The sequence below is a fragment of the Rhineura floridana genome, chromosome 9 (genome assembly GCF_030035675.1).
Source record: "Rhineura floridana isolate rRhiFlo1 chromosome 9, rRhiFlo1.hap2, whole genome shotgun sequence".
Taxonomy (NCBI): domain Eukaryota; kingdom Metazoa; phylum Chordata; class Lepidosauria; order Squamata; family Rhineuridae; genus Rhineura; species Rhineura floridana.
Window position 1 is genome coordinate 78,989,168 of NC_084488.1, and position 27,699 is coordinate 79,016,866.

The 27,699-nt window shown below is 42.6% G+C and overlaps 1 protein-coding gene across 1 annotated transcript; it reads right to left on the minus strand.

Moving 5' to 3' along the window:
• Positions 1-26,019, minus strand: SLC25A31 (solute carrier family 25 member 31). The gene is made up of 6 exons (XM_061584294.1): positions 25,803-26,019; positions 20,171-20,298; positions 17,189-17,306; positions 8,183-8,337; positions 2,445-2,570; positions 1-293 (listed from the first exon to the last, which is right to left on the minus strand). The coding sequence occupies exons 1-6, from the start codon at positions 26,017-26,019 to the stop codon at positions 93-95; spliced, it is 945 nt and encodes a 314-aa protein (XP_061440278.1). The 3' UTR covers positions 1-92.
• Positions 26,020-27,699: the final 1,680 nt, after the last annotated feature.

Here is a 27,699-nt window from a genome sequence, read left to right on the forward strand (position 1 = left end):
AAAACCTTTGACTGTCATTACAGTATTCATCATATAATAATGAATGACAAATTTTTCAAAACAGTAGGTAAAGGAGGCTCCCATCAGTGGCTTTAGTCAGATGTTTGGCCTACTGTAGGATCAATATTAAGAAACTCTTTAATTTTGTCATATAGGACCAGCACCAAGGCACCTCCTGTCCCACGAAGAACATTTGAGAAGGCGCCCCGAAAAAAAGCATTTATTCCTTCTTGGTTGTATATCTTGATAAAGCAGTCAATGGTTCCTTTGTACTGACGTTCAGCCTCTCCACTCTGCATTCAAAGAATATTAGACAAAGTCAGATTAATGCTTAATATGTGGCAAATGTCTGCTTTGTAGTATTAGGCATTTTTATAGCAATTTTGCCTCTGTTTCAGGTATTAGAACCTTAATGAGTAAATACTTCCCTGAAGGAGTTCTCTGCCACTAAATTTAGCAAGTATGTGATCTTCTTAGTGATGCTCCTTTTAAGCTTCAGAGTTAAATAATGTCACTGCTTTCCTTAGGATGTTTGGAAGTATGCTGATTCTTGCACAATGTCTGCAGCATAGTTTTAGAACATTGTTCTTTAGTAAATTTTCACTAAACTTCACATTAGGGTTTTTCAACACCAGCTAATATTTATCTATTATTTATTTATTTATTACATTTATATACCGCCCCATAGCCAAAGCTCTCTAGGCAATCAATCCTAGATATCAATCTAGGAAATTTTTTTAGGTTTCCTAAAATTTGGCAGTAGGGCTTCCTCAAGGTTGGAGATTTAAAAATGTGTTTGCATCATACTGGAGAGTTTTAATTTCAGTAAATAAAAAATTGTGAGAGTTTTCTGAACTTTGGTGTTAACATTAAATATATGGTGTTTGTTTTTGTTTTTAAATGGATTTCCACTAAAGTTTATATTGGGAGAGTCAAGTATTGTTCCATGTAAATCTCTTAAGATTTTAAAAATCAATTTCTCCCTCTTCCAAATGGGCATACTTCCTCTTCTAAAGTCTCCAAAACTGAAAAGAAATCTAGAAGTAAGATTACTAACACTATATATATGCATGCATGCCAGTAGTTCTGCTTTCACTTTCAAACTGGTTATAGAGAATCTAATAACTGACAAAAGCAACTGTATAGCTATGAGGGAATACAAGGTTTTTTTAAAAGAAATTCCACTTTTAGCAGGATAAAAATGTCACACACACACACATGCTAACTAGTTCATAAATGGCAATTTCCCCTCGGAAAGATGACTGCATTTAATGACTTATTCAGCAATCTGTGTCTTATTTGCTAACATGGCTGCTCAGTGATAGAGCACATACTTTGCAAGCAAAAGTTCACCGGTTCCATCCCTGCCTTCTCCATGTAGGGCTAAAAAGACTCCTCTGTAAAACCCTGGAGGGCCGCTGCTGGTCAGTATGTAGTAGACAATACTAAGGTAGATGAACCAAAGATTTGACTGGGTATAAGACAATCTCCAACGTTTCTAGCATTCCAGGACATACCTCAGACCAGCTAGCTATATTTAAATATGCAAGAGAGAGAAATGGCCTACCACTACTTAAAAGCAAGTCTGCAGCAAAGGTTTCCCAAAAACCCATTTCAGAGACCCCCTCCTCATTTTTTAAATCAGCTTTAAAATACTGCACTCCTTGTTTCCCCCTCCTCCAAACCAGATATTTTCACCATATTCCTGGAGTTGCACAAAAATACATAAAGCGTTTTTTAAAACTTTATTTGCATCTAAAACAAACATCCAGACAGATCCACATTGCTAAAATACACACCAGAACTTGAGAAAAGCACATGGCAGAGCTTGCATTCTTTGCACCACAAAGGGAACAACACAGTGATTATTATCCTCTCCCCAAAATATATAATAAAAATAAGTAGCACTCTCTCTCTCACACACACACACAGAGGGAATAATATTGCTGCTATAACATGTAATCTGGTAAAGCATCTGGCTACGAACTTTACTGAGCAACACAACAGCCAAATGCATGATTCTGACTGGCTAGCTGGGCAACCAAAATCCCTGCCCTATCCCTATTATTATTATTTCATGCGTTCTGATAGGCTAAAACACACACCTGCCAGAGAGTAGGGTCCAAGTGCCCAGGGAAAATAACTTTTTTTTTCAGCCTAGCGACAGGTTGGAGGGGCCTGGTTAAGGCACTGTTTTGTGATTGGCTATGTGCAAAGAGGTGACTGGCCACATCACAGGAGATTGATAAAAACGTCTGCAGGAGTCCCTGAACTGGAAATCGAATATCAGTATGTTAGGGTGGGGGGAACAGCAGAGAGTACAGCTTTGAGATTTGTGGTAAAAACTTAGTATTTTCCCTCTTGCAATTCCCCCATGGCTCCAGCGAAGTCCCCTCCCATGCCTAGACACCAGCAATCATTGCTTTGTATAACATGTTGTTTACCTGCATCATCATGCGTCTCCTGACGGTGTCAAAGGGGTATGACAGAATGCCAGAAAATACAGTCACAGCTTGAGCAATTGCAAAAGATAACATGAACGATGTTTCTTTTGGATTTGGCAGTAATCCCTATGAAAAGAAATAAGAAGTCACTGAAATGCCTTGAAAATCTAAACAGAAAAACAAATAGTGTAAAATAATTGTATTGATTCAGCATTTCCTGTGTGCATTGTATTCTGAAGAATGTATTATTTCACATATTCAATGTAAGCGAAAAGATTGTTTTTTGCCTTTTTACTTACGCTTTGTAAGTGGTAGACAAACCTATTTTTTTTAGCAATTAACATAAAAGAATGAGAACCAATGTAGTTTAGTGTTGGAATGGTTTACTGGTGGTCTATTGACCAGGTCAGGCCTCCAAAGCAATAATATCTAGCCCAAGTGATCTTACCAAATTTTAACATAGGTAAAAAAATAAATATTGCTCATGTTCACTGTAGGGATGGGAGCGAATATTTGCTAAATCAGATTTATTACCAGATTTTGACATTATCCGACAATCCGCATTGTTTTCAGACCAGCATTGATTTCTTGTGATGGATTGCGGCTGTCATAGGCACATTTTTTTTAAAAAAAGATCAGCTCCGAATTCTGTGTTGTTGTCTTCATAATCAGCTTTTCTCTGAACTGATGCATTCTTAACTTAACTCAGTGGAAAAAGTGCCCACAGCATCAGCATTTTTATTAGCAATTATGTTATTTTTTCCTCTGGGAAAAAAACCCATGAAACAGCAATTGCACAAAAAAAACGAGAACAAAAAAATGGCATATTGGTACTGAAAGCTGGACTGTCAGAATTCAAATGGATAGGAACCAGCTACCAAACCCCATCCTTAGTTCACTCTCAAGGGGAAAAGAAGAAGCAATGTCTGCATGTGTATTTCACTGCCACTGTGCTTTTTGACAGCATCTTTGGGAAGCACATTCCTTGCTCAACACCTTCTATGAACTCACACCATCTGAACACACATGTAATGAAAATAGGAAGTAAAGTGTTCTGTGGCTGGATACACAGAGGGTAGAAATGACTGGGAACACCAGCAGAGAATTAAAAGAGAGAGCAGCAACTATTTTGATTATATCTGTAGTAAGATTTGGCTAGTGTTAAAGTTTGTTTGTTCCACACTATGGTTAGAGTGTCAGACTGGAATCTGGGAGGACCAGGATTCAAATCCCTGCTTGGCCAGGAACCTCACTGGATGACTTTGGGCCAGTCACCGTCTCTCAGCCTAACCTACTTCACAGGGTTGTGGTGAGGATAAAACGGGGAGGGGGAGAACCATATTTGTACACTACTTTGAGCTCCTTGGAGGAAAGGTGAGATATAAATGTAATAATAAAATTAAAATATTTTAATAACATTTGTAATAGCAAGTATTGCAGCATACTTCATATGTGAAGCATTATTGTTAGGTGATGCCAAATTTATTATACAACTGGGTCATCTGTGGTGGGGTTGGATTGTGTGGTCCCTGGACTAGTATCTGGACAAAATAATAACACTCACTCTAACTCACACACTCACACACTCACACACACAGAGTCTATAGAAGATGGTCATCCTTGGTCAAGTGGATGGAATATTGGACTATGTTCTGGAAGACCTACTCAGCCTTGAACTCACTGAGTGGCTCCAACTAAGGCTACAATTCTGAACAGAAACTAGAGTGCAAGCACCACTGAACACAAAAAAATTATTTCTAAGTAAACATGCATACAATTCTTCTGTGAGTCACTTATATTAACCAACTAATTAGTACAAAGTGCTATATCTACACATACTAGCATCCCCATCTCCAACTAATACACTGACATCTTGACTGCAAAGTCTGTCCCATTTATTTTAAAAGTGATAATAAATGCCCATATGCAAAGTAATGGACGTGTGAACCTGGTTTTTCATCTGAAACCAACAGGGCAATCATTGTGAGGGAGGGAGCTTCATATCACATTAGAGCTTTTGTTCCAGTAAGCATTTAGTAGATTGCGATGACTAAATGTTTAGAAATAATTAGCTTTAAAACAAGTGTTATAATTGACCGCTAGGTAACTTTGGGCAAGCCTTTTAAGTCTCACCTCCCAGTTTGTAAAATAGGATTAATAATATCATAGCTGACAAGGATGATCTGTGACAATGAATGAGATTATACAGCCACAACAGTGGCTGTATACTATAGCCAGTGGGGATTTTTCACATTCCGCAATGTTAAATTGAAAATACCCCCCATGCCATTCTGATGCTTCCCATAAACACATTTCAAAACAAAACCTTACAAATCTTATAGTCCTGAACTCAGAAACGCTTGCTTAACAACCTTCTCAATTTTCATGGTGATACACAAAACAGTCAGAGAGAATAGACAGTTCAAAGTGTAAAAATAGAGAAAAAAAACCCAGAGCCCTTTTGGACTTTTTTCTATCAGAGTTCTCATAATCTGTTGAAATTCATTAAATATCAGCCATGTTCACAGAGTACCTGGAATCCTAATACTGACATTGCCCCATACTCTGACCTTCATCTTCTGCAGTTTAAAGGTTTAAAAAATGCCTGGCTGATTTTTAATTAATTTAAGAAATTTTGGCTGGAACCCTATGATAACATTGGGCATGCTCAGTAAGAACCAACTGTCAGAGTTCTAAAAGCCAGACTCACAGCTTCTGGGCTTGGCTAATCAGGGGGCCACACCCACACCAGACTTTGATTTTACTTGAGACAGTCATGGCTTCCCTCAGAGAATCCTGGGAAGTGTAGTTTGTGAAGGGTGTTGAGAGGAGACTGAGAGAGCTTCAGTGGCCAGACTGGTTTAACAGTCAGCCACTCTGATTGAAGTCTGTGAGGGGAACAGGGTGTCTCCTAGCAACTCTCAGCACCCTTCACTAACTACACTTCCCAGGATTCTTTGAGAGAAGCCATGATTGTCCAAAGTGAAATAAAGGCCTGGTGTGGATGTGGCCAGGGACAGCTTTGGTTTAAATTTGGGTGGGAGGCTACATGTGCCTGGTGTAGAATAAAAAGGTGGGGGAAAGGCTAAAAAGCAATGATACTGTTCACAATGTTTTCCTATTGGAAAGGAAAGGGGCTTCCCCTCTGCCCAGTGACCACCCACCCAATCTCCTCCTCCCCCTGCCCCTCCCCCAGGTCAGTGTTGGACTACTACCTGGGAGACCAGGATTTGAATCCCCACACAGCCATGAAGCACACTGGGTGACCTTGGGCCAGTCACTGCCTCTCAGCCTCAGAGGAAGGCAATGGTAAAACTACCTCTGAATACCGTTTACCATGAAAACCCTATTCATAGGGTCAATATAAGTATGGATTGACTTGAAGGCAGTCCATTTCCATTTTCAAACATGATTGCACAGAAATAAATCCCACTGAACTCAAAAAGTATGCAAATGATCAACCCCCCTCCCTTCTCCTTCCTCCTAACCCCCTTGCCCTTTCCCTCCCCCTTCCTTTGCCCCTCCCTACCCATCCCCATCCCCTTCCAATCCCCTCCTTCCCCTTCCCCCTCCTCCCGCTCCCTTTCCTCATCCCCATGGTCAGTTTTATCTATCTTAAGCATGATTGCACGGAAGTAAATGCCATTGAACTCTATAAGCATGCAAATGATCAAACCTGCCCTCCCCTCCCCATTCCTTTGTCCCCCTCCAATACACTCCTTCCCATTCCCCCTCCCCCTCATGGTCAGTGTTTCCTATCCTAAGCATGATTGCATAGGAGTAAATCCCATTGAACTCAATAAGCATGCAAATGATCAGACCTGCTTTTCTCCTCCTTCCCCTCTCCTCTCCCTTCCTCCCCTCCCCTCTTTCTTCTTTCTCCTCCCCTGCCCACTCCAGCCCTCCCTCCCTCCCCGCCGGTCACTTTTACCTATCCTAAGCATGATTGCATAGGAGTAAATCGCACTGAATTCAATAAACATGCAAATGATCAAACCTGTCCTTCTCTTCCCCTCCCCCTCCTGCCTGCTGCCATCCCAGTTCTCCCCTCTGCATTTCCTCCCTGCCCTCCTCCACTCCCCATCCCCTGTAGTCAGTTTCACCTATCCTAAGCATGATTGCAGGGGAGTAAATCCCACTGAACTCAATAAGCATGCAAATGATCAATCCACTCTCAGCAAACTTGCACAGGATCCCATTTCTTACCTCCTGGATTAAAAAGCCGGGAAATTCACTAATAGGAAAAAACCTTGCAGTTTAAGAACATACCTATAGCCAAGAGGTATTTCTATCAAACTTTAAAAAGCAGGGAAATTGGGCAGCTATAGTGAATGCACCAGGGGAGCAGGAGACCTGACCTCCTCTCTGAGATATTGTACTGCCCTACAAATTTGTCAAAATGCAAACACAATCTGGGTTGGTCTTTCACAGTCCAATCCACTTCCTGTGTAGCTTGGAAGAATTTGGTAACATGTTGCTCTGAGCATATGGTGAGTGGTGGCAACACCTGCAACCAGCCCAAATATAATAGAAGGAAGACGTGTGCTGTGCTGATCTTGTTTTAGCAGAGAAGAAGCAATGTTATTAAGACAGTTGATAGAGTTCAGATGGTCACTTTAAATATGTCTGATTTACTTTGCAATTTTAGTGAAGTTTCCTATATGAAATCATGTTCTTTTGTTTCTGTTTCTGTGAAGATGTGAAGTACAGCAACGCTTTGCAAAAATTACACTAAAAAAACTCCAAACCTAATTGTGGATTTATTTATTTATTACATCTGTATACCGCCCCATAGCCGAAGCTCTCTGGGCGGTTTACAACAAATAATGGCACTGACTTCTGCAGAATAGTCTCCAGTGGACCTCAGGAGTGTCTCAATTTGCACAAGATATAACAGTGGGAGGTGAAATATATTCTAGCAAAATTCTAGGTATGCTCTATGTTTTTGATTGAGCCTGCCCACCTTGCCTTAAATGAAGTGGTTTAAACATAGTAGGCTGAAAACATGCAAATTTGTTTTTTTCCAACAGCTAGAGTCATTGCTGAAGTAGCAACATATTGGAATCAGTCTGATATTACATCAAACTGCAGTTTCAGATTCAGCTGTTAATGCACCCAAAATAGAAATAGAACATAACCTCCAATTTGAAACACAAACTGTCTTCACCATCATATGACATTGACCAATACAAAGGCTTTGAAATTAATAAAATTAAATTTGACACAGATTTCTACGATGAATAATGAGGGAAAGAAAATCTTCTAGTTTAGATTCTCTGTAGAAACATTAGTAACACAGGAAAGAAGCAAAGTAGGAAGAACACCAACAAACATACAAAAATATAATTCTCTGTCTTTGGAGATGGCAGGTGTTGCCACCACTCACCATATGCTCAGAGGCACATGTTACCAAATTCTTCCAAGCTACACAGGAAGTGGATTGGACTGTGAAAGACCAACCCAAATTGTGTTTGCATTTTGACAAATTTGTAGGGCAATACAGTATCTCAGAGAGGAAGGTCAGGTCTCCTGCTACCCTGGTGCATTCACTATAGCTGCCCAATTTCCCTGCTTTTTAAAGTTTGATAGAAATACCTCTTGGCTATAGGTATGTTCTTAAACCGCAAGATTTTTCGCGTATTAGTGAATAAATATTGTAAGGTACATATGTAATAAATATGGCATATAGATGAACCTTTTTTGTGATTGGAAAGTGTGAGTTTGATCACAGAACTTACTTTTATGGTGTCATAACATCCAAAATAGGATGCCCGATATACAATGATCCCCTGTACTGAAACGCCAAACCCTTGGTAGAGGCCAGTAACTCCATCTTTTTTTGCAATTTTAGCAATGCAGTCAGCAAGGCCTGTGAACTGTCGCTCTGCCGCACCTAAAATTAAAGAAGAAGAATCCCCCCCCCCCGCAAAACATTTATTCAGAGTGATGGGAATGGACCATTGGTCTCACCTGAAGGGTGATTTTCATAGGAGGACTGCCATCAAGCGGGTAACATAGCTCCACCTATCGTCCAAAGGCAAGAATGTTTTGAAGTCAAGACTAGGGGCATCAGGCCCCTCCCACTCTCCAGTTCATTCGCAGTGAGTCCAAAGACAGATATCTAAAAATGCAGGAAAAAAGGCCAACGGGCCTACCAGCAAGAACATAACACAATAGCAATATTCATAATAATATGACTCTAACCATAGCGATATAACAGTAATAGCAGTCTTGACTTCACTAGTAAATCTAAATATAATAGCATAACAGGAATATATAAAAACCCCAGAAAAATATCTAGGTATCCTCCAACTGGGAGGGTCGTGATGGCAGTCCTCCTATGAAAATCACCCTTCAGGTGAGACCAATGGTCCATTTTCCACAGGAGGACTGCCATCAAGCGGGATGCACCAAAGCAGCCCATAACAGGGAGGGACCACCCACATCCTAATCATCAAGAACCTGTTGCAAAACTCGCCTGCCAAAAGAGGCATTGGTAGAGGCATAACGATCTATTTTGTAATGCCTTATAAACAAATGTGGGGTAGACCAAACAGCAGCTCTGCAAATATCAGCAACAGGAGCGTTGGTAGCAAAAGCAGCCATAGTGGCCGCTGATCTAGTGGAATGAGCTGTTGTTTTAGATGGAACAGGAAGCTTAAGACTAGGGGCATGTATATTTTACTGTTTTTGTAATTTTATTGTATTTTATCCATGTTGTGCACCGCCCTGAGAGCCCCCGGGCTGTGGGCGGTATATAAATCGAATAAAATAAATAAATAAATAAAATAAAATAAATTAAGGGACTCATAAGCTAAGGTAATACATTCGCGCAACCAGCGGGATAAGGTGGACTTAGCTACTTTATGCCCCATAGAACGTGGATGAAAGGATACAAACAAAGACTCAGTTCTTCGTATATCCTGGGTCTGAGACAGGTAGGTCTTGAGAGCCCTCCGAACATCCAACGAATGCCAAGCCTTCTCTACAGGATGGGTAGGATTTGGACAAAAGGAAGGAAGAACAATGTCCTGGTTGCAATGGAAAACTGAATTGACCTTGGGACAGAAGGAAGGATCAGTCTTCAGCACAACAGAGTCCTTGTGAAAAACACAGAGATGGCGGGCAGAAGACAATGCGCCCAGTTCCAAAACTCATCTCGCAGAGGTGATCGCGATCAGAAACAGGACCTTGAATGACAACAGACGTAAAGGCACAGTCCTAAGGGGTTCGAACTGAGGGCGTTGTAAAGCCTGCAGAACCTTCGACAAACTCCATGAGGGAAAACGGTGGAATACAGCCGGTGAGCGTAGAGCGGTTCCCTTCAGAAAATGTTTGATGAACGGATGTGAGGCAATAGTAGCACCAGCGGAGGACACTGAGAGAATGGACGACAGAGTGGACGCATGTCGACGTAAGGTGTTGGGTCTAAGCCCCATCATGAGGCCCCTATGAAGGAATTGCAGCACCTGTTGTATTGTGGCCTGGGAAGGATTGAGGTTCTGGGACTGACACCACCTGGAGAATGCCACCCAAGTATGTTGATATATACGAGTGGTAGATGGTCGTCTCGAGGCCAATATAATGTCAATAACAGCGTCAGACAGGCCAGCAGACCTCAAATGTCCCCGTTCAAAAGCCACGCTGTTAGGTTGAGCCAATTGGGGTCCTGATGCCATATTGGGCCCTGGGATAAGAGGTCTGGCCTGACTGGGAGCGTCCAAGGATCCATCATTGACATGGCAAGGAGATCCGAGAACCATGGTCAACGGGGCCAAAATCATGCTATCAGAACCAGCTTAGCCCTCTCGCTTCGTGCCTTCCTCAAGGTTCTGGCTAACAGTGGTATTGGAGGGAAGGCGTACAATAGGCCATCCGGCCATGGTAGCGACAGAGCATCCACCGCTTCCGCTGTCGTGTCCAGGTATTGTGCGAAGTACCTGAGTAGCTGGCAATTGCGACTGGAGGCAAACAGATCGACTGAGAAGACGCTGAACCGATGCTGGAGAAGATGGAAAATGGTCGAATGAAGTTTCCATTCTCCCGGAAAAACCTGTTGTCTGATGAGCCAGTCTGCTGTCACATTCCAAATTCCTCTGAGATGTTCTGCTTTCAAGGATTGTAGATGTTGTTCTGCCCAGTCGAATATGAGGTAAGCTAGGTTCTGCAGAGAACGGGACCTGGTTCCCCCTTGTCTGTTTAAATGAGATTTCGCACACGTGTTGTCCGTTCAAATGAGAACATGGTCCAAGGGGAACAGAGACTGAAAATGGAGCAGAGCTAAGTGGACAGCCTTTAGTTCCAACCAATTGATGCTCTGAGTCTGCTCTGCTTCGGTCCAAACCCCCTGAACGAACTGGGAGTTGCAGTGGGCTCCCCAGACGAGGAGACTGGCATCTGTGGTGATAACAGTCCTGCGGGGTTCTCTGAACGGAGTGCCCTGGGTGAGATGTTGGACCCTCGTCCACCAGCGGAATGAAAGATGCAGTGCGGGGTTCAAGGGGATTGTTCGATGATTGGACCTGGCAATGTCCTGCTGAAACGGTAACAAAGCCCACTGAAGTTGGCGAGTATGAGCTTGAGCCCATGGCACAATATGGATGGTGGACACCAACATTCCGAGAGCCCTTGCTAGAAGCATGACGTCTGTGGTTGCGTGGTGCATCAGAGACCGTGCGATGTCTATGATAGCGGTTATGCGGTCTGGAGACAGGAACACCGTCGCCTGCAGGGTGTCTAACATCGCCCCTAGATGTTGTAGGCGTTGGGTTGGTTGGAGACGGCTTTTGTCGAAATTGACTAGTAGGTCTGCAAGACATGGAGCGTGAGCTTTAGATGGCGGTGAGCCAGCTCCCTGGAACTTGCCCGTATTAAAAGATCGTCCAAGTAGGGGTAGATATGCACCCCTTGAAGCCAGAGGTAAGCCACTAGGATGAGTAGCACCTTGGTAGATACTCTCGGGGCAGACGAGAGACCGAACGGCATTGCTCGAAATTGAAAATGCTGGGGGCCGAAGGCAAACCGAAGGAATTTTCTGTGGGCTATCCAAATAGGCACATGGAGATACGCTTCCTTTAGGTCGATAGAAACCAGGAAGTCTCCTTCGTGAAGGCTTTCTGTAATGGAGTGGAGGGATTCCATTTTGAATCTGCGATACTTTACGAAACGGTTGATGAACTTGAGGTCCAACACTGCCCTCCATGACATATCTCGTTTGGGCACAGTAAATAGTAGGGAGTACACCCCTTCCGACCTCTCTGTTGTAGGGACTGGGTCTATTGCCGCTGTGTCCAAGAGGTGATGTATGGCTGTTTGCATGATGCAGTGCCTGGATGGTGCCTTGGGACAAGGGGAGGGATGAAATCTGTCTGGAGGGGTTGCCCAAAACTCTAGTGTATAGCCATAACAAAAAAGATCTCTGATCCAGGCGACCTGAGTCAGACGCAGCCAATGGTCTCCAAACAGAAGCAGTCTGCCCCCGACCGGTTTCACATCAGTACTGTCTGTGCTGGCGAGACCCTCCCCAATATGAGGACGTTGAGGTACCTCTGCGTCCCTGGTACTGACCTCTGCCTGGGAAACGTCTGTTCCAGGCTCCCCTGGAGGAACGGAAATCATTGGTTCGGAAATCGCGGCCTCGTCCCCCGGGCCGCACTCCTCGAAAGGGCTGGGTCGTGCAGTATGAGGTGAAACGTCTGAAGGGCCTGCGATCAACGTTCCTGACAGTGGCCAAGACAGGCTTCCGAGCATCCTTGGGGTCAACAAATACTGCCTATAGGGCTTCCTTGCCAAAGAGTAATGAGCCTGAATAAGGTGCCCTTGATAAGTTAACCCTGGCTGTAGAGTCCGCTTGCCAGTGATGAAGCCAGAGGGTCCGCCGAGTGACTACCTGAGCTGCCACAGCTCTTGCTCCCAGCTGATTTGCGTCCAAGGTGGCATCAGCCACAAACTCCGCCATCTTGCGTAATTTCACCAGTGACCTCCTCAGAGAGACAGGATCAGGATTAGGATCATCTAAGAGGTCATCCAACCACATCATCGCTGCCCTGGAAAAGATGGAAGCTGATGCCGAGGCTCGCATGGAGAAAGCGGTGGCCTCATGGTTTTTGCGTAAGGCAAAGTCCAGCCTCCGCTCAGTGGCGTCCTTTAAATGTGAGTCCCCTTCCCTCGGCAAAAGGGATCTAGAGACTAGACTGGAAATGGGCTCATCTATGCCGGGGACGGCCAGTCTACTTGTAAAATCTGGAGCCAAAGAGTAAAGCTTGTCCGCAAGGGCGTTAAAACGGTGTGTTTGGAATGGGTGAGACCATTCGTCCTTGGCCAGTTTGGCAATAGGATCTGGCACAGGAAGGTAGTGCTCTGCTGGTGTGGGGGATTTCAGGACCCTGGCCCCTTTAATAGCGGGAGTGGTAGCTGCAGGTTGTGTAGATTGGAGACCAAGGGTGTTCAATACTCTGCGAGCAAGGGGCTGATAATCGGAGGCATCAAACAGGCGATAAGATGTATCCTCCTCTTGTTCCGACTGATCACTCCACTCGTCTCCTTCGGCTTGCATAGCAAATGATGGATCCTCCCCACAAGAAACGTCATCAACAAACCTGCCCCTGGCAATGTCAAATGGGTTTGGAGAGCATGATGGATCTGCCTCATTGCATGCATAGTGGCTCATATCATCGGGTTGTCTGCAAACACTCCGCTGAGGCATGGCAGTGACCTGTGACTGTGACTGCGTTTGAGAGAAGAACGACAGCATGTCTTGTAGTTGCAATATGAACTCCTGAGACAGCTGCAGCCCCGGTGTGGGAGATGGTTGCACTTGTAGAGGCAAAGATATGGGCGGTTCAGCAGGCTGAGAAGATGAATGAGCCCTAGGTGGTAATATGGGAGGAGGATAGCTGGCTGCTGGCTGGTCAGGAAACCCTGCAAAGTCCTCCTCGGAGGATGCAGCCGGAGAATTAAAGAGATTTGTTAATGGTTCTTGGCCCGCCTCCTCAGAAACCAGGACAGAGACGTAGTGTGCCCGCTTGGTTGTGCTGTGGCTGGATATATGCTTGGTTTTGGCAACCGCTTTGGTGTGCTTGTGCTTGGTTGCCTGAGCTGTCACTGACTGTTCCGCCATCATATATTTTCGAGGGGGTTCAGTACACGGCCACGGATGGGGCAGAATGTACAGACCCAACAGGCTCAGTACACGGCCACGGATGGGGCAGAATGCACCGGCTCAGATGGCTACATATACGCCTGCGGATGGGGAAGAATATACCGTTCCAAACAGCCTTAGTACACGGCCACGGATGGGGCAGAATGTATAATTTCGAACAGCCTTGGTACACGGCCACGGATGGGGCAGAATGTACAGTTCGAAACAGGCTTGGTACACGGCCACAGATGGGGCAGAATGTACAATTTCAAACAGCCTTGGTACACGGCCACGGATGGGGGAGAATGTACAGTTCCAAACAGGCTTGGTACACGGCCACGGATGGGGCAGAATGTACAGTTCCAAACAGCTTCAGTAGTCAGCCTCAGTCAGCAGTTTGAGTTGAGAGACCTGTGTTCTACTCTGCAGCACACACACAGAAACTGACAAAAAAGGCCTTGATAAGAATCCTTTACTGTTGTAAGGGTTAAACAGAAAGGGCGGGAAAAGTGGGAACGGCGCCGGCTAAAAGAGGGGGAAAATAAGCCAATCAGAAAAGCGTAGGGACGAGGAAGAAGCAATGGCGGTCACTGAAGAACACCAGTGAGCTGAAACAGGGCCGACCGAAAACACTGCTGCAGCAGAGCGGCGTCAAAATAAGCTCTACAGCTGTAGGGCTGAAGGACGCAATCGCAGCTTTAAGGGCCAGCCATGAAAATCACTGCCGAGGAGGCAGAACGGCCTGCAGAATCCCTACAGTCCTTAAGACAGTCGCAGCTAGCGGGGGGGGGGGCAATCGGCAAAGAAAGCTGCAAAATGGGAAGGAGCCGCAGCCGCAGGCTCCTGAGGTCAGTCGCGGCGAGTTTTAAAATGCCGCAGAACGAGCCGGGGAGGGAGGGAGACGGAGCAGCCCAACTAAATAAAGGGCCACTGGAAAGGCAAAAAGAGCTGCAGCCGCAGGCTCCTGGGGAGGAAAGACCAAGGGAGCCACCGCGAAAGTAGGCGGCAATCTATAAAATACACGAGACAGCGGAGGCACAGAGCAGGAAGCTGCAGCCGCAAGCTCCTGGATTAAGGCTGCGTCCGCCGCCTGAGGAAGAGAGAGCTGCAGCCGCGGTCTCCCAGTAAGTCGCCGTTCAGGCAGGGACTGAGGAAACAAGGGCGATGAGCAACCCCCCAAATAAATTCCCCAGGACAATAAAAAACAAAGACAGAAAAAGAACAATCAGTCCCACACACACTAAATTAAATAACAGAGGGAAGGAAACGACCAGGAATACATACACAAATCTCTATACCCTGTCACACAGATACACAAAACTTATCTACGCTATCTTATACTCCAACTTGCACAGACGAAAGGCAAGAATGAACTGAGGAGTGGGAGGGGCCTGATGCCCCTAGTCTTGACTTCAAAACATTCTTGCCTTTGGACGATAGGTGGAGCTATGTTACCCGCTTGATGGCAGTCCTCCTGTGGAAAATGCATTGGCATTTGTCACACATTTAGAAATAACAAAACCAGAGGAGAACTTTAGCTCTGACCATTTCCCACCAGGAACAGCGAAACTATTATTTATTTGAGTTTTATTCCATTCTTCCCCCTGAAGAAGCCCAGGGAGGCCATTTAACATCATAGTTAAAACATCTTGATTAAAACGTTCAAAAAATAGTTGTTCAAAAATTTGTATTTCAAAATAAATACAACAATTTCCAGCTGCTGAAACCCTACCACCTTGATGTACTAAATACCTGGGATGAACAGAGATGTTTTCAGATTACATCAAAATGAGGGTATCAAAGAGGTCAAATGCACTTCACTAGGGAGTTCCATAATTGGGGCACTGCTACAGAGAAGGCCCTGCTGCACCCATTGGCAGCATCACCAGCAAGGCCTCCCCTGCTGATCTTAAGACCCAGGCTGGTTGCTATTAGGGGAGGCAACCTTTTCAAGTCAGGATCATTCAGACCATGGTATTCCCAATCTCTATGTATGGATGTGAAAGGTGGACAGTGAAAAAAGCGGATAAGAGAAAAATCAACTCATTTGAAATGTGGTGCTGGAGGAGAGCTTTGTGCATACCATGGACTGCAAAAAAGACAAATAAGTGGGTGTTAGAACAAATTAAACCAGAATTATCACTAGAAGCTAAAATGGTGAAACTGAGGTTATCATACTTTGGACACATCATGAGAAGACATGATTCACTAGAAAAGACAATAATGCTGGGAAAAACAGAAGGGAGTAGAAAAAGAGTGTTGTAAGAAATCAAGAGGAAGGCCAAACAAGAGATGGATTGATTCCATAAAGGAAGCCACAGACCTGAACGTACAAGATCTGAACAGGGTGGTTCATGACAGATGCTACTGGACGTCACTGATTCATAGGGTCACCATAAGTTGTAATCGACTTGAAGGCACATAACAACAACAACAACAACAAAGCATTTAGGGCTTTGTACACTAGTAGCAGCACACTGAATTGGGCTTGCAGCTCACAAAGCCAGTAAAATGCTTTGAGGACCAGTGAAACAAAAAGATAGGTTATGTGAAGGTCTTGGAGAGCTGCTGCTAGAGAATATTGTAATAGACAGATAGTTTGATCTGGTATAAGGCAGTTTCCTATAGTGCTAGAGCTCTGAGCTGAGCATTTTATAGCTATAGAGAAGGGGGAGGATCTGAAGAATGGGAAAGGGAAATGGTGTCCTTTTTCCTTTCCATCCTTTTAAAACATCCCTGTTTCCTGCAGGGAGAGAAGTAAAACTTGCACGGCCTATTCTAATTCAGATGAGGATACTTATTACAAACTGTTAAGAGGTTGAAAAGGCTTGTTCCCTCTTCTTTCCCTTTCCATCTCTAGTTTTTTCCTACTGTACCTGTCACCTCAACATTCCATGAAGCACATCTTTTTCTTTTAATTTATACATTTTTATACTTCTTCCTAGAGCCCTCTGAGGAGGTAGAAAACACTCCCTTATTTTTGAGGGGCCCTCTTTTGCTTCTAACATGATAGATGCTCTACCACCCAAGTATACCATGAGAGAAAATGATGGCTATATTATTTATTATATTTATATCCCACCTTTCCTCCAAGGAACTCAAGATGGTGTATATGGTCCTCCTCATTTTGTTCTCACAACAATGCTGTGAGGTAGGTTAGGTTGAGAGACAAGGCCCAGGTCACCAAGTGAGCTTCATGGCTAAGTGGGGATTTTAACTCTGCTAACTCAGGTCCTAAAAGAAAGCAGCAATGAGACCTGGCTCATTTCTTTTGGGAGTCTATTCTAGGGGCCACAACCAAAAAGGTCCAGAGGCAGTACATTGCCGACTATTGGGTATTGGGTAGCAACAATTATAGAGGGTGGTTTCCTTCAGGACATACTTGTGAACTTCAGAGGCATCTGGTTAGCCACTATTTTAGAGAGGATGTTGGACAGATGGACCTTTGGTCTTATTGAGCAGAGTTCTTCTTATGTTACAAAAATATTCCCCTCCTCAAAGATGCTGTAACTCATGAATGTCTCAGTAGCAGATCCTAAAAAACTGAAACACAAACTGCCAGCCTGGACACACTGTTAAAATATTACTAATATAAAATGCTTACCTTTTCCAATGTCGGCACCTAACCGAGTCCGTGCAAAGTCTAATGGATATACTACACACAATGAAGTTGCTCCAGCTGCTCCACCAGAAGCCAGATTTGAAACAAACCACCTCCAGAACTGAAATGCAAAAACTCTTGACTTCAAAAACAGAGTACAGAGTACAACCCTCCATTTTTTCCTGATAAATACCTGAAGCAATGAGACGGTACTGAGAAGACACAGATATGAAATTTTGCTGGATTTTCTACATTTCCAACAGTCAAGTTCAAATATAAGTAAATGAATAGTGTTCTGTGAATTCAAGACTTGAGTTTCTTCTTGCAAATTTTCATGAGAAAATCCCCAGTGTGTTGACAAAATAAACTCATGATTTGGTGGTGTAACTTGGGCTGTGTGTAAAACAAGTTTTAGATAACATCCCAACACTAGTTCTACCCTGAAATTTGAACAACTGGAACTTCAGAGCGACACTGTGAAATATGAAAACTCTGAATTACAATTAATCAAGAAGTTCAGCATTATCACTTGTAGGGCAAAGGTGTTTTAAACAATCAGGGCAAAGTTGTTTTTTAAAAAATTATTATTACACTATGTATTAATTGGCACATATTACCAAATTCTTCCAATTTACGCAGGAAGTGGATTGGACTATGAAAGACCAACCCAAATGGTGTTTGCATTTTTACAAATTTGTAGGGCAGTATAATATCTCAGAGAAGAGAACAGGTCTCCTGTGCCCCTGGTGCATTCACTATAGCTCCCCAATTTCCCTGCTTTTTAAAGTTTGATGGAAATATCTGTGGGCTATAGGTACATTCTTAAACCGCAAGAGTTTTTTTTGCCTATTAGTGAATTTCTCTGCTTTTTAATCTGCGAGGTAAGAAATGGGATGTTGAGAAAGTTTGTTGAGAATGGATTGATCATTTGCATATTTATTGAGTTCAGTGGGAGAGGCCCTATTCCCCTCACTGCAATCATGCTTAGGATAGGTGAAACTGACCATGTGGGGTGGGGAGGAGGAGGGAGGACGGGGGGAAGGAGGGAGGACAGGGGGAGGAGGGGTATGGGAGCAGGCAGGAGGGGGAGGGAAGAAGGAGGGCAGGTTTGATCATTTGTATACTTATTGAGTTCAGTGGGATTTACTCCTGTGTAATCATGCTTAGGATAGGTGAAGCTGACCATGGGGGAGGAGGAGAAGAGGGAGGGAGGGCTGAAGTGGGCAGGGGAAGAGGGAGAAGGAAGAGGGGAGGGCAGGAGGAAAGGAGGAGGAAGGGAGAGGAGAGGGGAGGAGGAAGTCTAATATATTCAATATTAAATTTCTTAAATTAATTAAAAATCAGCCATGCATTTTTTAAAATTTTAAACTGCAGAAGATGAAGGTCAGCGTATGGGGCAAGGTGAGTAATAGGATTACAGGTACTCTGTGAACATGGCTGATTTTTAATTAATTTCAACAAATTATGAGACTACAGACAGAAAAAAGTCCAATAGGGGTTTGGATTTTTTCCCTCCTGTTTGAACTTTGAACTCTTGGTTCTCTCTGACTGTTTTGTGTATCGCCATGAAAACTTAAGAGAGTTGTTGAGCAAGAGTTTCTGAGTTCAGGGCTATAAGTTTTATAAGGTTTTATTTTGAAATGAGCTTATGGGAAGCAGCAGAATGGCATGGGAGGTATTTTCAATTTAACATTGTGGAATGTGAAAAATACTATGCTGGCTATAGTATGCAGCCACTCTTGCGGCTGTATAATTTCCAAACTGTTTCTTTATAATTCTGTATAATTTCCAAACTGTTTTCTGGGCATACTAGATGATTGGTCAAGTCAAACACGCATGGGGAGCTTTAGGAGATAAAAAAACCATTTGGCCTAATTTAGGGAAAGCAGCATGATACTGGGCTTTAAGTACACATGTCCTATACTAATAGCAAGCTCATTCTTTGAATGTATCCATACATTGCTAGAACAGCACCATCTACACACAAGGATAGGCTCCTGCTGGGAGGAAGAGCAGGATAGAAATTAAATAATAAATAAATAAATAAATAAATAAATAAATAAATAAAGGACGTGGTATCAACAGGTTTGGGTAAGCCCTGAGGTTTGCAGGAGTACAAATTATATATAAACACACAAACTTTAAGTGTGGTAACCAAAAATGAACCCAATGAGGACTGTGCATGCTCAGTGACCATGGAACACTGGCTGACTTGTGGGGGAGGGAAACAGGAATGAAATATCCTGGAAAAGGGCCTGGCGAACTAGAGCCCTGAACAGGAATGCTCAGCACTGCAATATTTTATCGCAGACCCCACTTGTCACGTATAGAAGACATTAAGGTGAGGGCCTCCTGTAGATACCATGTTATCAGGAGGTCCATTCTGCGCAACATAGGAAACGGACTTTTAGTGTGGCAGCACCTACCCTGTGGAATTCCCTCCCCATAAATATTAGGCAGGCGCCATCTCTGTTATCTTTTTGGTGCCTACTGAAGACTTTCCTCTTTCAACAAGCCTTTTAAGTTGAGACCTATCCCAGTCTGCGTCTGTGTTGGAATTGCTTTTTAATATTTTTTTTAAACCTTTCCCCCCCAAACAATACGTTTTTAACCCTTTTTATTTAAGATGTTTTTAAACCTTTTTTTAAAAACATGTTTTTAAAGTTGTTTTGTTTTAATGTATTTTAAGGTCTGTTTTTATGATGTTTCAAAGTGTTTTTAGTGCTTTTGTTTGCTGCCCTGGGTTCCTGCTGGGAGGAAGGGCAGGATGTAAATTAAATAAATAAACATAATTAATTGCTTGTTCATATCTCTGAATCTTAAATGCAAATTCCAATGCCTCTTTCATAAACTGCCTATTGGAACTTTTGCTAGTAATAATCCAAAAGGATATCCAAATTTATGCATGACTGAACCAAGCAAAAAGCTTTTGGGGCACATATGCATTTTTTTAAAAAAGAAAACAAAATGTTAGACCACATTTACCTGTTTATCTTTATCCACTCCAGCCATGAAAATCTGCTTGTATTTGTCCTTAAAAGCAAAGTTTAGGGCCTGAGTTGGGAAATATCGGATAACATTGGCAAGATTGCCACGCCAGAAGCTGCGAAATCCTAGGCAGAAGATTTAAAGATGTACAGTTGCATCACCTAAATGGTTTATATTGCTTTACTACATGTTTATGTGTAACAAATTCAGATCTTTTCATAGGATCCAAATGGTGCTTGCAGAATAAATGGATTCATAAAGAGTGTTGTGAAGTGACTGTGCAATTCTTTCCCCTGAAACCTAGTTCCACTTTATGTCAACCATCATCCCACTCTGGGCAGCTTTGGAGTCATAATTTGAAGTGTAATTTTGATGACTAGAGAAGCAAATCTATAACTGCTTCGCCACAGGTCAATCTTTGCATAGATCTGCTGAACAAACATTCTCAACACATCATTTTGGTTAGACGAATTAGTTCCTTATTATTACCGCTCGAAAGGTGAACTTGTTGTAAGACCTGATGGCTAGCTCTGAGACATCAGCTTAATATGTTACTGCCTCCATCCCATACAACTCCCCATCAAAACCATGTTAAAGGTTATTATGAAAGGCACAGAATATAATGAACACAATGTTACCAAATAAATGTGCATCTCCACATTGAGTATTGTATTTCTGATCAGCCCTTTTAAAAATGTTAAAAAGAGACAAAAGTGATCATGAGGTATAGAATGCCTTTCATAGGAGGAAACGCTAGAAGGTTTATATACAATTGTCCCAGAACAAGAAAAAGGTCAGAACAAACCCTGAACAGAATGGATGGTACAAATGCAACTGTGAGGCAGGAAGTTCAGATCATCCGTAGTAATAAGATGGATGCTGACACTTCATTAGCTAGAGCAGGTAAATAAACAGGAAACAGAATGCTCTGTCAGCACACCGTGATGTTAAAACTTGCTGCAGCATGTGTATTTGATCACCACCAAAGATAAAACCAATCTCAGTGGATGATTGATCTGACATAGTACAGCGCTTTTTAGTTATCCTTTCACCACCAGATGGGGTGCTAAAACCATTTTAATAAAGAACGTTGGAGTAGGTTTTGAAATTCATTGGAGGCATACATGCAGCAAATTTTTAATAACCACAATCCTTTTACTAGCCGAACAATAATTATTTTAGACATTTTTACAATTGTGCTGCCAAGAGGAATGCAGTGTGTTAGTGCCTTACTAAGTGATAACTGGATCATCAAAAGAAATTATTTTGGAGGCAGAGATTTGCAGAGACAGGAAAAGTGAAGGATTTCTGAAGCAAAAACTAGACTTAGGAGGAAAGATCTCAAGAAGGAGAAGATAGTGGACCTGGATTAAACTGTGTATGTATTTCAAGAGGAAATTCCAGCTGTAAAGGGCAGCACTGGAAAACAGAGGAAGTTCAAAGAAGGGACAAATTGAGGTGTTGGTGCCCCCAGAAGCAAAGGTTCCACTGCAAGAATGTAAAGAGAGCTGAAGAGTAGCTTGGAGCTAAGCACTAGGAAGTCTTGTGAAGAACAGTTAACTGGAAGGGAGAAGTAGGAAAGAACTATTGGAAAGATCTGAGAATCTGTGTGAGGTCAAAGAGAAGCATGTGAATTATTTTATAGGATGTATTTAGATCAGCGGAAAAGGGATTTCAAAAGAGAGTAGATATATTCCAGGCAAAATGTAGTCAAAGGATGGACAAACATTGTATCTGTAGGAACTAAGAAGAAAAAAATAGTAATCAATGGACAATCAATATTACTGATGGAAAATGCCTCCAGTATTTATTTATTTATTACATTTATACCCCGCCTTTCTTTTCATGCAACCCAAGGCGGCTTACATATGGTTCCCAGGCAGTCGCCCATCCAGGCACTGACCATACTTGACCCTGCTTAACTTCAACAGGGAGCTGGCCTTATGTGCCTTCAGACCATAGCCTGGGTATTGATTTCTGCAAACTTTCAGTAAGATGAAAGATAATTTTTACTCTTGACCACTACACTTCACTACAAAATTTTAACCAAAATGGCCCATTAAGTATTTCCAACAGTGGTTTCCGATCAAGGAGTTCACATGCATGCTTAGATCTACACACACCTTTGGACAAGGCTTACACTGCAGGACTGAGTACTGGAACTGAAAGTGACAGGGAGAGTATTGGTTCCAAGCTGATCCACATAGTGGCTGACAGATAGGGGTGCAGAGGAGAGTTGTGAATAAGTGACTACTAATGTCTTTTGTGTAGCAATTATTATTGCTTTTTCCTGATAAGAGCAAATAGAGTGTGATTCCGGATTGGTTTAATGATGCAGAAGACCATAAATTAAGGATATAACTGACAATATTTGATGGAGAACAGTAGTTATGTTCATTTTTGTGTTTCATTCATATTTTATTAAAGTTATATGACTGAATGACAGAGAACAATAAAAGTGTGAGCAGCCAGTAATCCATATTTCATTCTACTTATAGAACAAATAAAAACATGTGCCCAACATTTAGGGCTGATTCACACGGCAGGTAGACTTTGGATTAAAGACGCAGCTTTTCCCATCGCAATAGATTTGCAGGCTTCCCACTACCTTCCAATCCGCTGTTTTCCATTCACAGTTGTTGTTCCTATGGAAAGGTTTAGTATTGCTGTTTCCTTGTGGCCCTGCCCCCAAATTTACATGTTTACTCCCTCTGGAGTATTGCTAATGGAGAAAGGGAGGGTTTTTTGTTTCATTGTTTCTTGTCAATTGCAGGCTGAGGGAGACGTGGGGAGTGCAATTGACATGAAAAACTTTTTTTGTCAGTTTCATTTCCCCCTGACATATTTATAGCAACCCTCCTTTTTAATTAAGTACGTATGAAATGCAATTTTTAGTGGAAGAGCGTGTGTGTGTGCATGTGTGTGTGTGCGTGCATGCCTTCTGTCACATTGCTCACACAGTGCACAGTATTATTTTCTAATTATCTTGGGACAGTCGCTCCATGTGGAGCCAGACCTTGCCTTTCTCTTTTGCCATGTAAGACCAATGATTATTCCCCTTCTCCTCCTGTTCTGCTCGCTCTTTCTCCCCTCCTTTCCCCTCAGCCTTGCCTGGAAAGCAAGGTCTTAACTGTGGGTCCCTTCCTGAAGTTTCCCTTTTCTCTTTCAGTTATTGCTGATCTCTGGGAAAAGAACGGGTGATGGGAAAGTGGGCGAGAGAGAGAGAGAGAGAGATCAGCATGATTATGCATGTGTGCATGCTTGTGTGCAGCTGCTGAAGTTGTTAGTTATGCACTCTGGGGTGCCCCATTTCTATTGCGCCAGGGCATTGCCGCTGCCACCACACACTTTGCAGCCCAACATTTGCTTCCTTCCTGCAGATCGGTGGCGCTGTGCGGGAAAGTCACAGGGGTAGTTCAGCTTCGCTTTTGCAAAGCCCGAGGGAGTTTGGGTGGAAAGAGTTCGAACTATTCTGAAGTTTACAAAGAAGAAGAAGAAGAAAGAACAGTGTCAGTGATAGTAGTAAGTGCTAGTAACAAATCACTTCTTCCTGATGTGGGAGGACAGAGCAAGTCGTAAGTGGCTGTTTGAGCCACCAGAAAGAAAATAGAATTCATGGAGAGTTTACTGGGCAGAGAAAGAGGAGTATCTGAAAGTGATGATCCACCCCCAGCAAAGAACATTGGGGCAAAGCACCTACACATGAGTAATGCTGTGAAGTGGAGATGGTTTTTCCTTCACTTTTCGCATTATCCCCAGATTGATATACTGCGGATTTAAAGGGAAAAACTGCGTTCTATATTCTCTTTGCCTGCAGCATCATATGAACAATGCAAATTAAATGGGGATGCAAGTAGCATCTATCTCACAGTAAGTCACTGTGTGAATGGGCCCTTAGTATAACAGCCTTCAATTAGTAGTATTTTACACAAAGACAATTAAGGGCAAGAGTCAATCATCCTCAGAAGAACATATTCTATCATGTAAAATAACTGTAAAAGAGAAACCAAATGTTTCAAGGTAAATGCACAAAGACTTTAGAGTCTGAAAGTAGTCATCATGGTAAGAACTGCCAAATAATGTTTGAAATATTTTCAAAATACGTATTCCTTTACCAGCTCCAAAAGCTCACTTCAATTTAGGGATAACACATGATCACATTTGTATTGCCCTGTATCACTTTGCTGCCAAAACACTAGCAGTCCAGTCCTACACAGTTTTATTTATTATATTCCACTGAGTTCAGTTCAACATCTCTTAATGTTGTTTAGGACTGCAACCTAAAATGCTCAGAATCTCTGCTTTGTGATGCAGACTCCAAATAAATCAGGCTACATAGTTCTCTGGTGAAATAGACACTGAAGACATGCTTAATCGTTAACTACAAATTCAGTATACTCCAACATTCTATGCACACAGTAAAGAAACAGATACTATGCCTACTGAATGACAGAAGGTATATGTAGGTAATATACTTGAAACCAATTACTGTTAACCAAGTTATTTAGTGGACGTGCAACTTTCAATTTGCTACTTCCCTAATCAAATCAGCACCGTGATATGAATCCATAAAACAAACTGCTTACACTGAAAATTATTGTATAACTCAAAAAAATGAACATTCATGCTGTACCATTTATTATAGAATACACTTAACATTCGCTGTACATAGGGCAGCTTCTCAAAAATACATGCCATTAGCTGATAACATTATAATAATTATTTGGAGAAAGATAACCAGTTATGGAAACCTCAACTATTATTCCAGGAGATGGAAAAATATGATTTAAAGGAATTCAAGTGCTGGAGTTGGAATATAACAAAACAAATTTATATTACTACCCTATGTACTTACCTGGGAATAAGCCCTAATGAACTCAGTGGGACTTAGGATCAGGCTGCGTGTGTAGGGTAGTGAGAGTTCTTGTACTTCTGTTGGGTAAGAGGTAGGAGGATATATTACAGGGGAAATCCTTGCTTGAAGAATGAGGGAGTGTATTCCGTTAGCTGAAATGTGTAGAACATGCCAGAAAGAAGTTTTGTACAAGATTTATTCATTCTGCCCAATTTGCATGTGTAGAAAGGGAAGTATGAATTAAGGGAACCTGGGGAGATGGAAGCAGATGAGGTGTGTGCGTACAATAGGAAAAAGAGCCATAGCAGGATATTATACCCTATATGCTCTGGAGTGTGTATCTATTTGTTTGGAATGGAGACAATATAGGAATAATGGAAGTGGCAAGACCCTGTTTATTGACAATGGCATTGGAACCATACAGGCCTTTAAAATAATAATTGGAAAATGTGAAGACTGCAATATTGCTTAAGGATGCATATATATTTGGTACTGGGAATAATAGTAATAAGCATTTGTATTGTGATGAATGTTCAAGAGAGTTCCATATAAATTTCTCAATAATCTTTGCAACAATCCCAAAAGGTAGGCCAGTACCAAAAGATAGGCCAGCTGAGGAGGAGGTTGGCACAACAGAATTGTCTTTAAGGCCACTGATTTGCTTCATGCTGGAGGCAATATTTAAACCAGGGGCATCCTTGCTCATAGCTCAAGCTGTAAGCCTCTATACCATGCCAGCCCTTCAAGGAGGGCTATCCTTTGGGGAAGACATACCTTGCTCCTGAGGGATGCGCACAAAGCAGTCTATCATGCCTTTGTATTGCTGGTCAGCACGGATCTGTTTGGATGAGGCCTGGACCTGCAGCAGCAGTTTCACACGCTCAATGGGTGCTACTGCTGTCTTGGAAACAGCTGCAGCCACACCGCCTATCATGAGGTCTTTCCCAAAGGAAACGGGATCAAAAAGCTGCTGTCCCTCTGCGGCCTGCATGCTGCTGACTGGGTAGACACAGAGGCTTCAGTCGAACTGGACACTCTAAGTAGCATCACCCAGCACCAGGCAAGACTTCTAACTGCCACCGCTCAGAAAGAGCTAATGGATTCCCCCTCCCCCAACCAAATCAGTAGCATGCATTCTGAAGCCACATGACCTAGGAGGGTCCAATCACAACAGCCTCTCCTTGGGCATCCCTTCTTAAAAGAAAATTATGGGCCTTCTGGAGGTGGAGGTTAGTAGTGGTGGTTAGCAGGCTAGAGCTAGGCAGGACTTAGAAATGAGCAAGCAGACACCAGGAGAGGGACGTTGTCGGAAGAAAAATATATGGCTAAGGGGTGCTCAAGCTTCGCCTGCTAATCATTTCCCATTAAAATGAAAAGTGTGGCTGGCAACATATCACACAAGGGCTTATAGAATTAATATTAGGAAGAAAACATATCAGGCCTGCTTTTAAAACAGCACGATAACTGTAGGGCCTCTGCCAATTCCTTCTTAATTCAGTGCTTGTTGTTTTCTTGGAAGAAACCTTTAGAGATGGTGTGGGTTCTGCAGTGTCAGAAATAATTTAGTGTTCATGAGTAACTTACAGAAGAGAGGCCATAAGGTGTTTATTTTTATTATTTTGGAGAATTATGAGCTTGAAACACACACACACACACACACAGAGCTATTTAGATTGCCTGAAGCAATGATAGGGAGCCTATGACCCTCCAGATTTTGTTGGACTACCGCTCCCATCATCCGTGATCATTGGCTATGATGGGAGAAGCTGATGAGAATTGTAGTTCAACAGCTTCTGGAAGCCACAGGTTCCCCATTCCTGACCTAAAAAGATACATTTCTATAGAAAGAGAGGCGAGACAATGTATTTATGCAGTAATTAGAAGATATTAAAAATGTGTGCAAGATTCAGTAACAATTCCTGTAAATTGTAAATTTACAATTACAATTTACTTTGCAAGAATTTGAAAATCTGAATGTGGAAAAGAATTTGAGATCATTCTAGAGTTCCTGAGTGTCTTTATGTGGGGAAAAAAGTTTTCTGCTTCAGGAAAGAAAAAGATCCACCCCCCCACCCCCCACTCCATATAGGTGGCTGTTGCACAAGCTTTCTCCACTCCAAGATGACGATCAGTTAAAAGAAAATGCATCAAAATATTGGTATTATATTAACATTTTGTGTATAGATGTGGGAAGTATATGCCTTGACTCTCTTCATCTTGGATCAACATAGAATATTGGTAACTCCACAAGTGCAGAATCAGGGTTGTACTTCTGTTGTGTATAGTATAGTCCCACTATAGTCCCCTTGCACTCAGCAACATTTAAACATATTTAAAAAGATATGCAAAATTAAGAGTCATACGTCGACTTCAGGATAGGTGTTTCTTTCTCACAAAGACACTGTTTTACTTGCACTGCATCAAACTACTAGAATCCTTGTCTATAATAATCCACAACTGAATGTATATAGATATAAAGAAATCAAGGCTATAATCCAACAAACTCCTTTAAATGTATTCAGGGATTAAATGAAGTAGGAGTTTTTTCCTCCACTGATAAGCCCCATTCCCCTCAAAGAGAGTATAATAAACCAAACTGCTTCATTCAGTTATCCGCTGAAAACTAGACACCAGATCCAAATGAAGAAACTGATATAACACTCGGCATGTT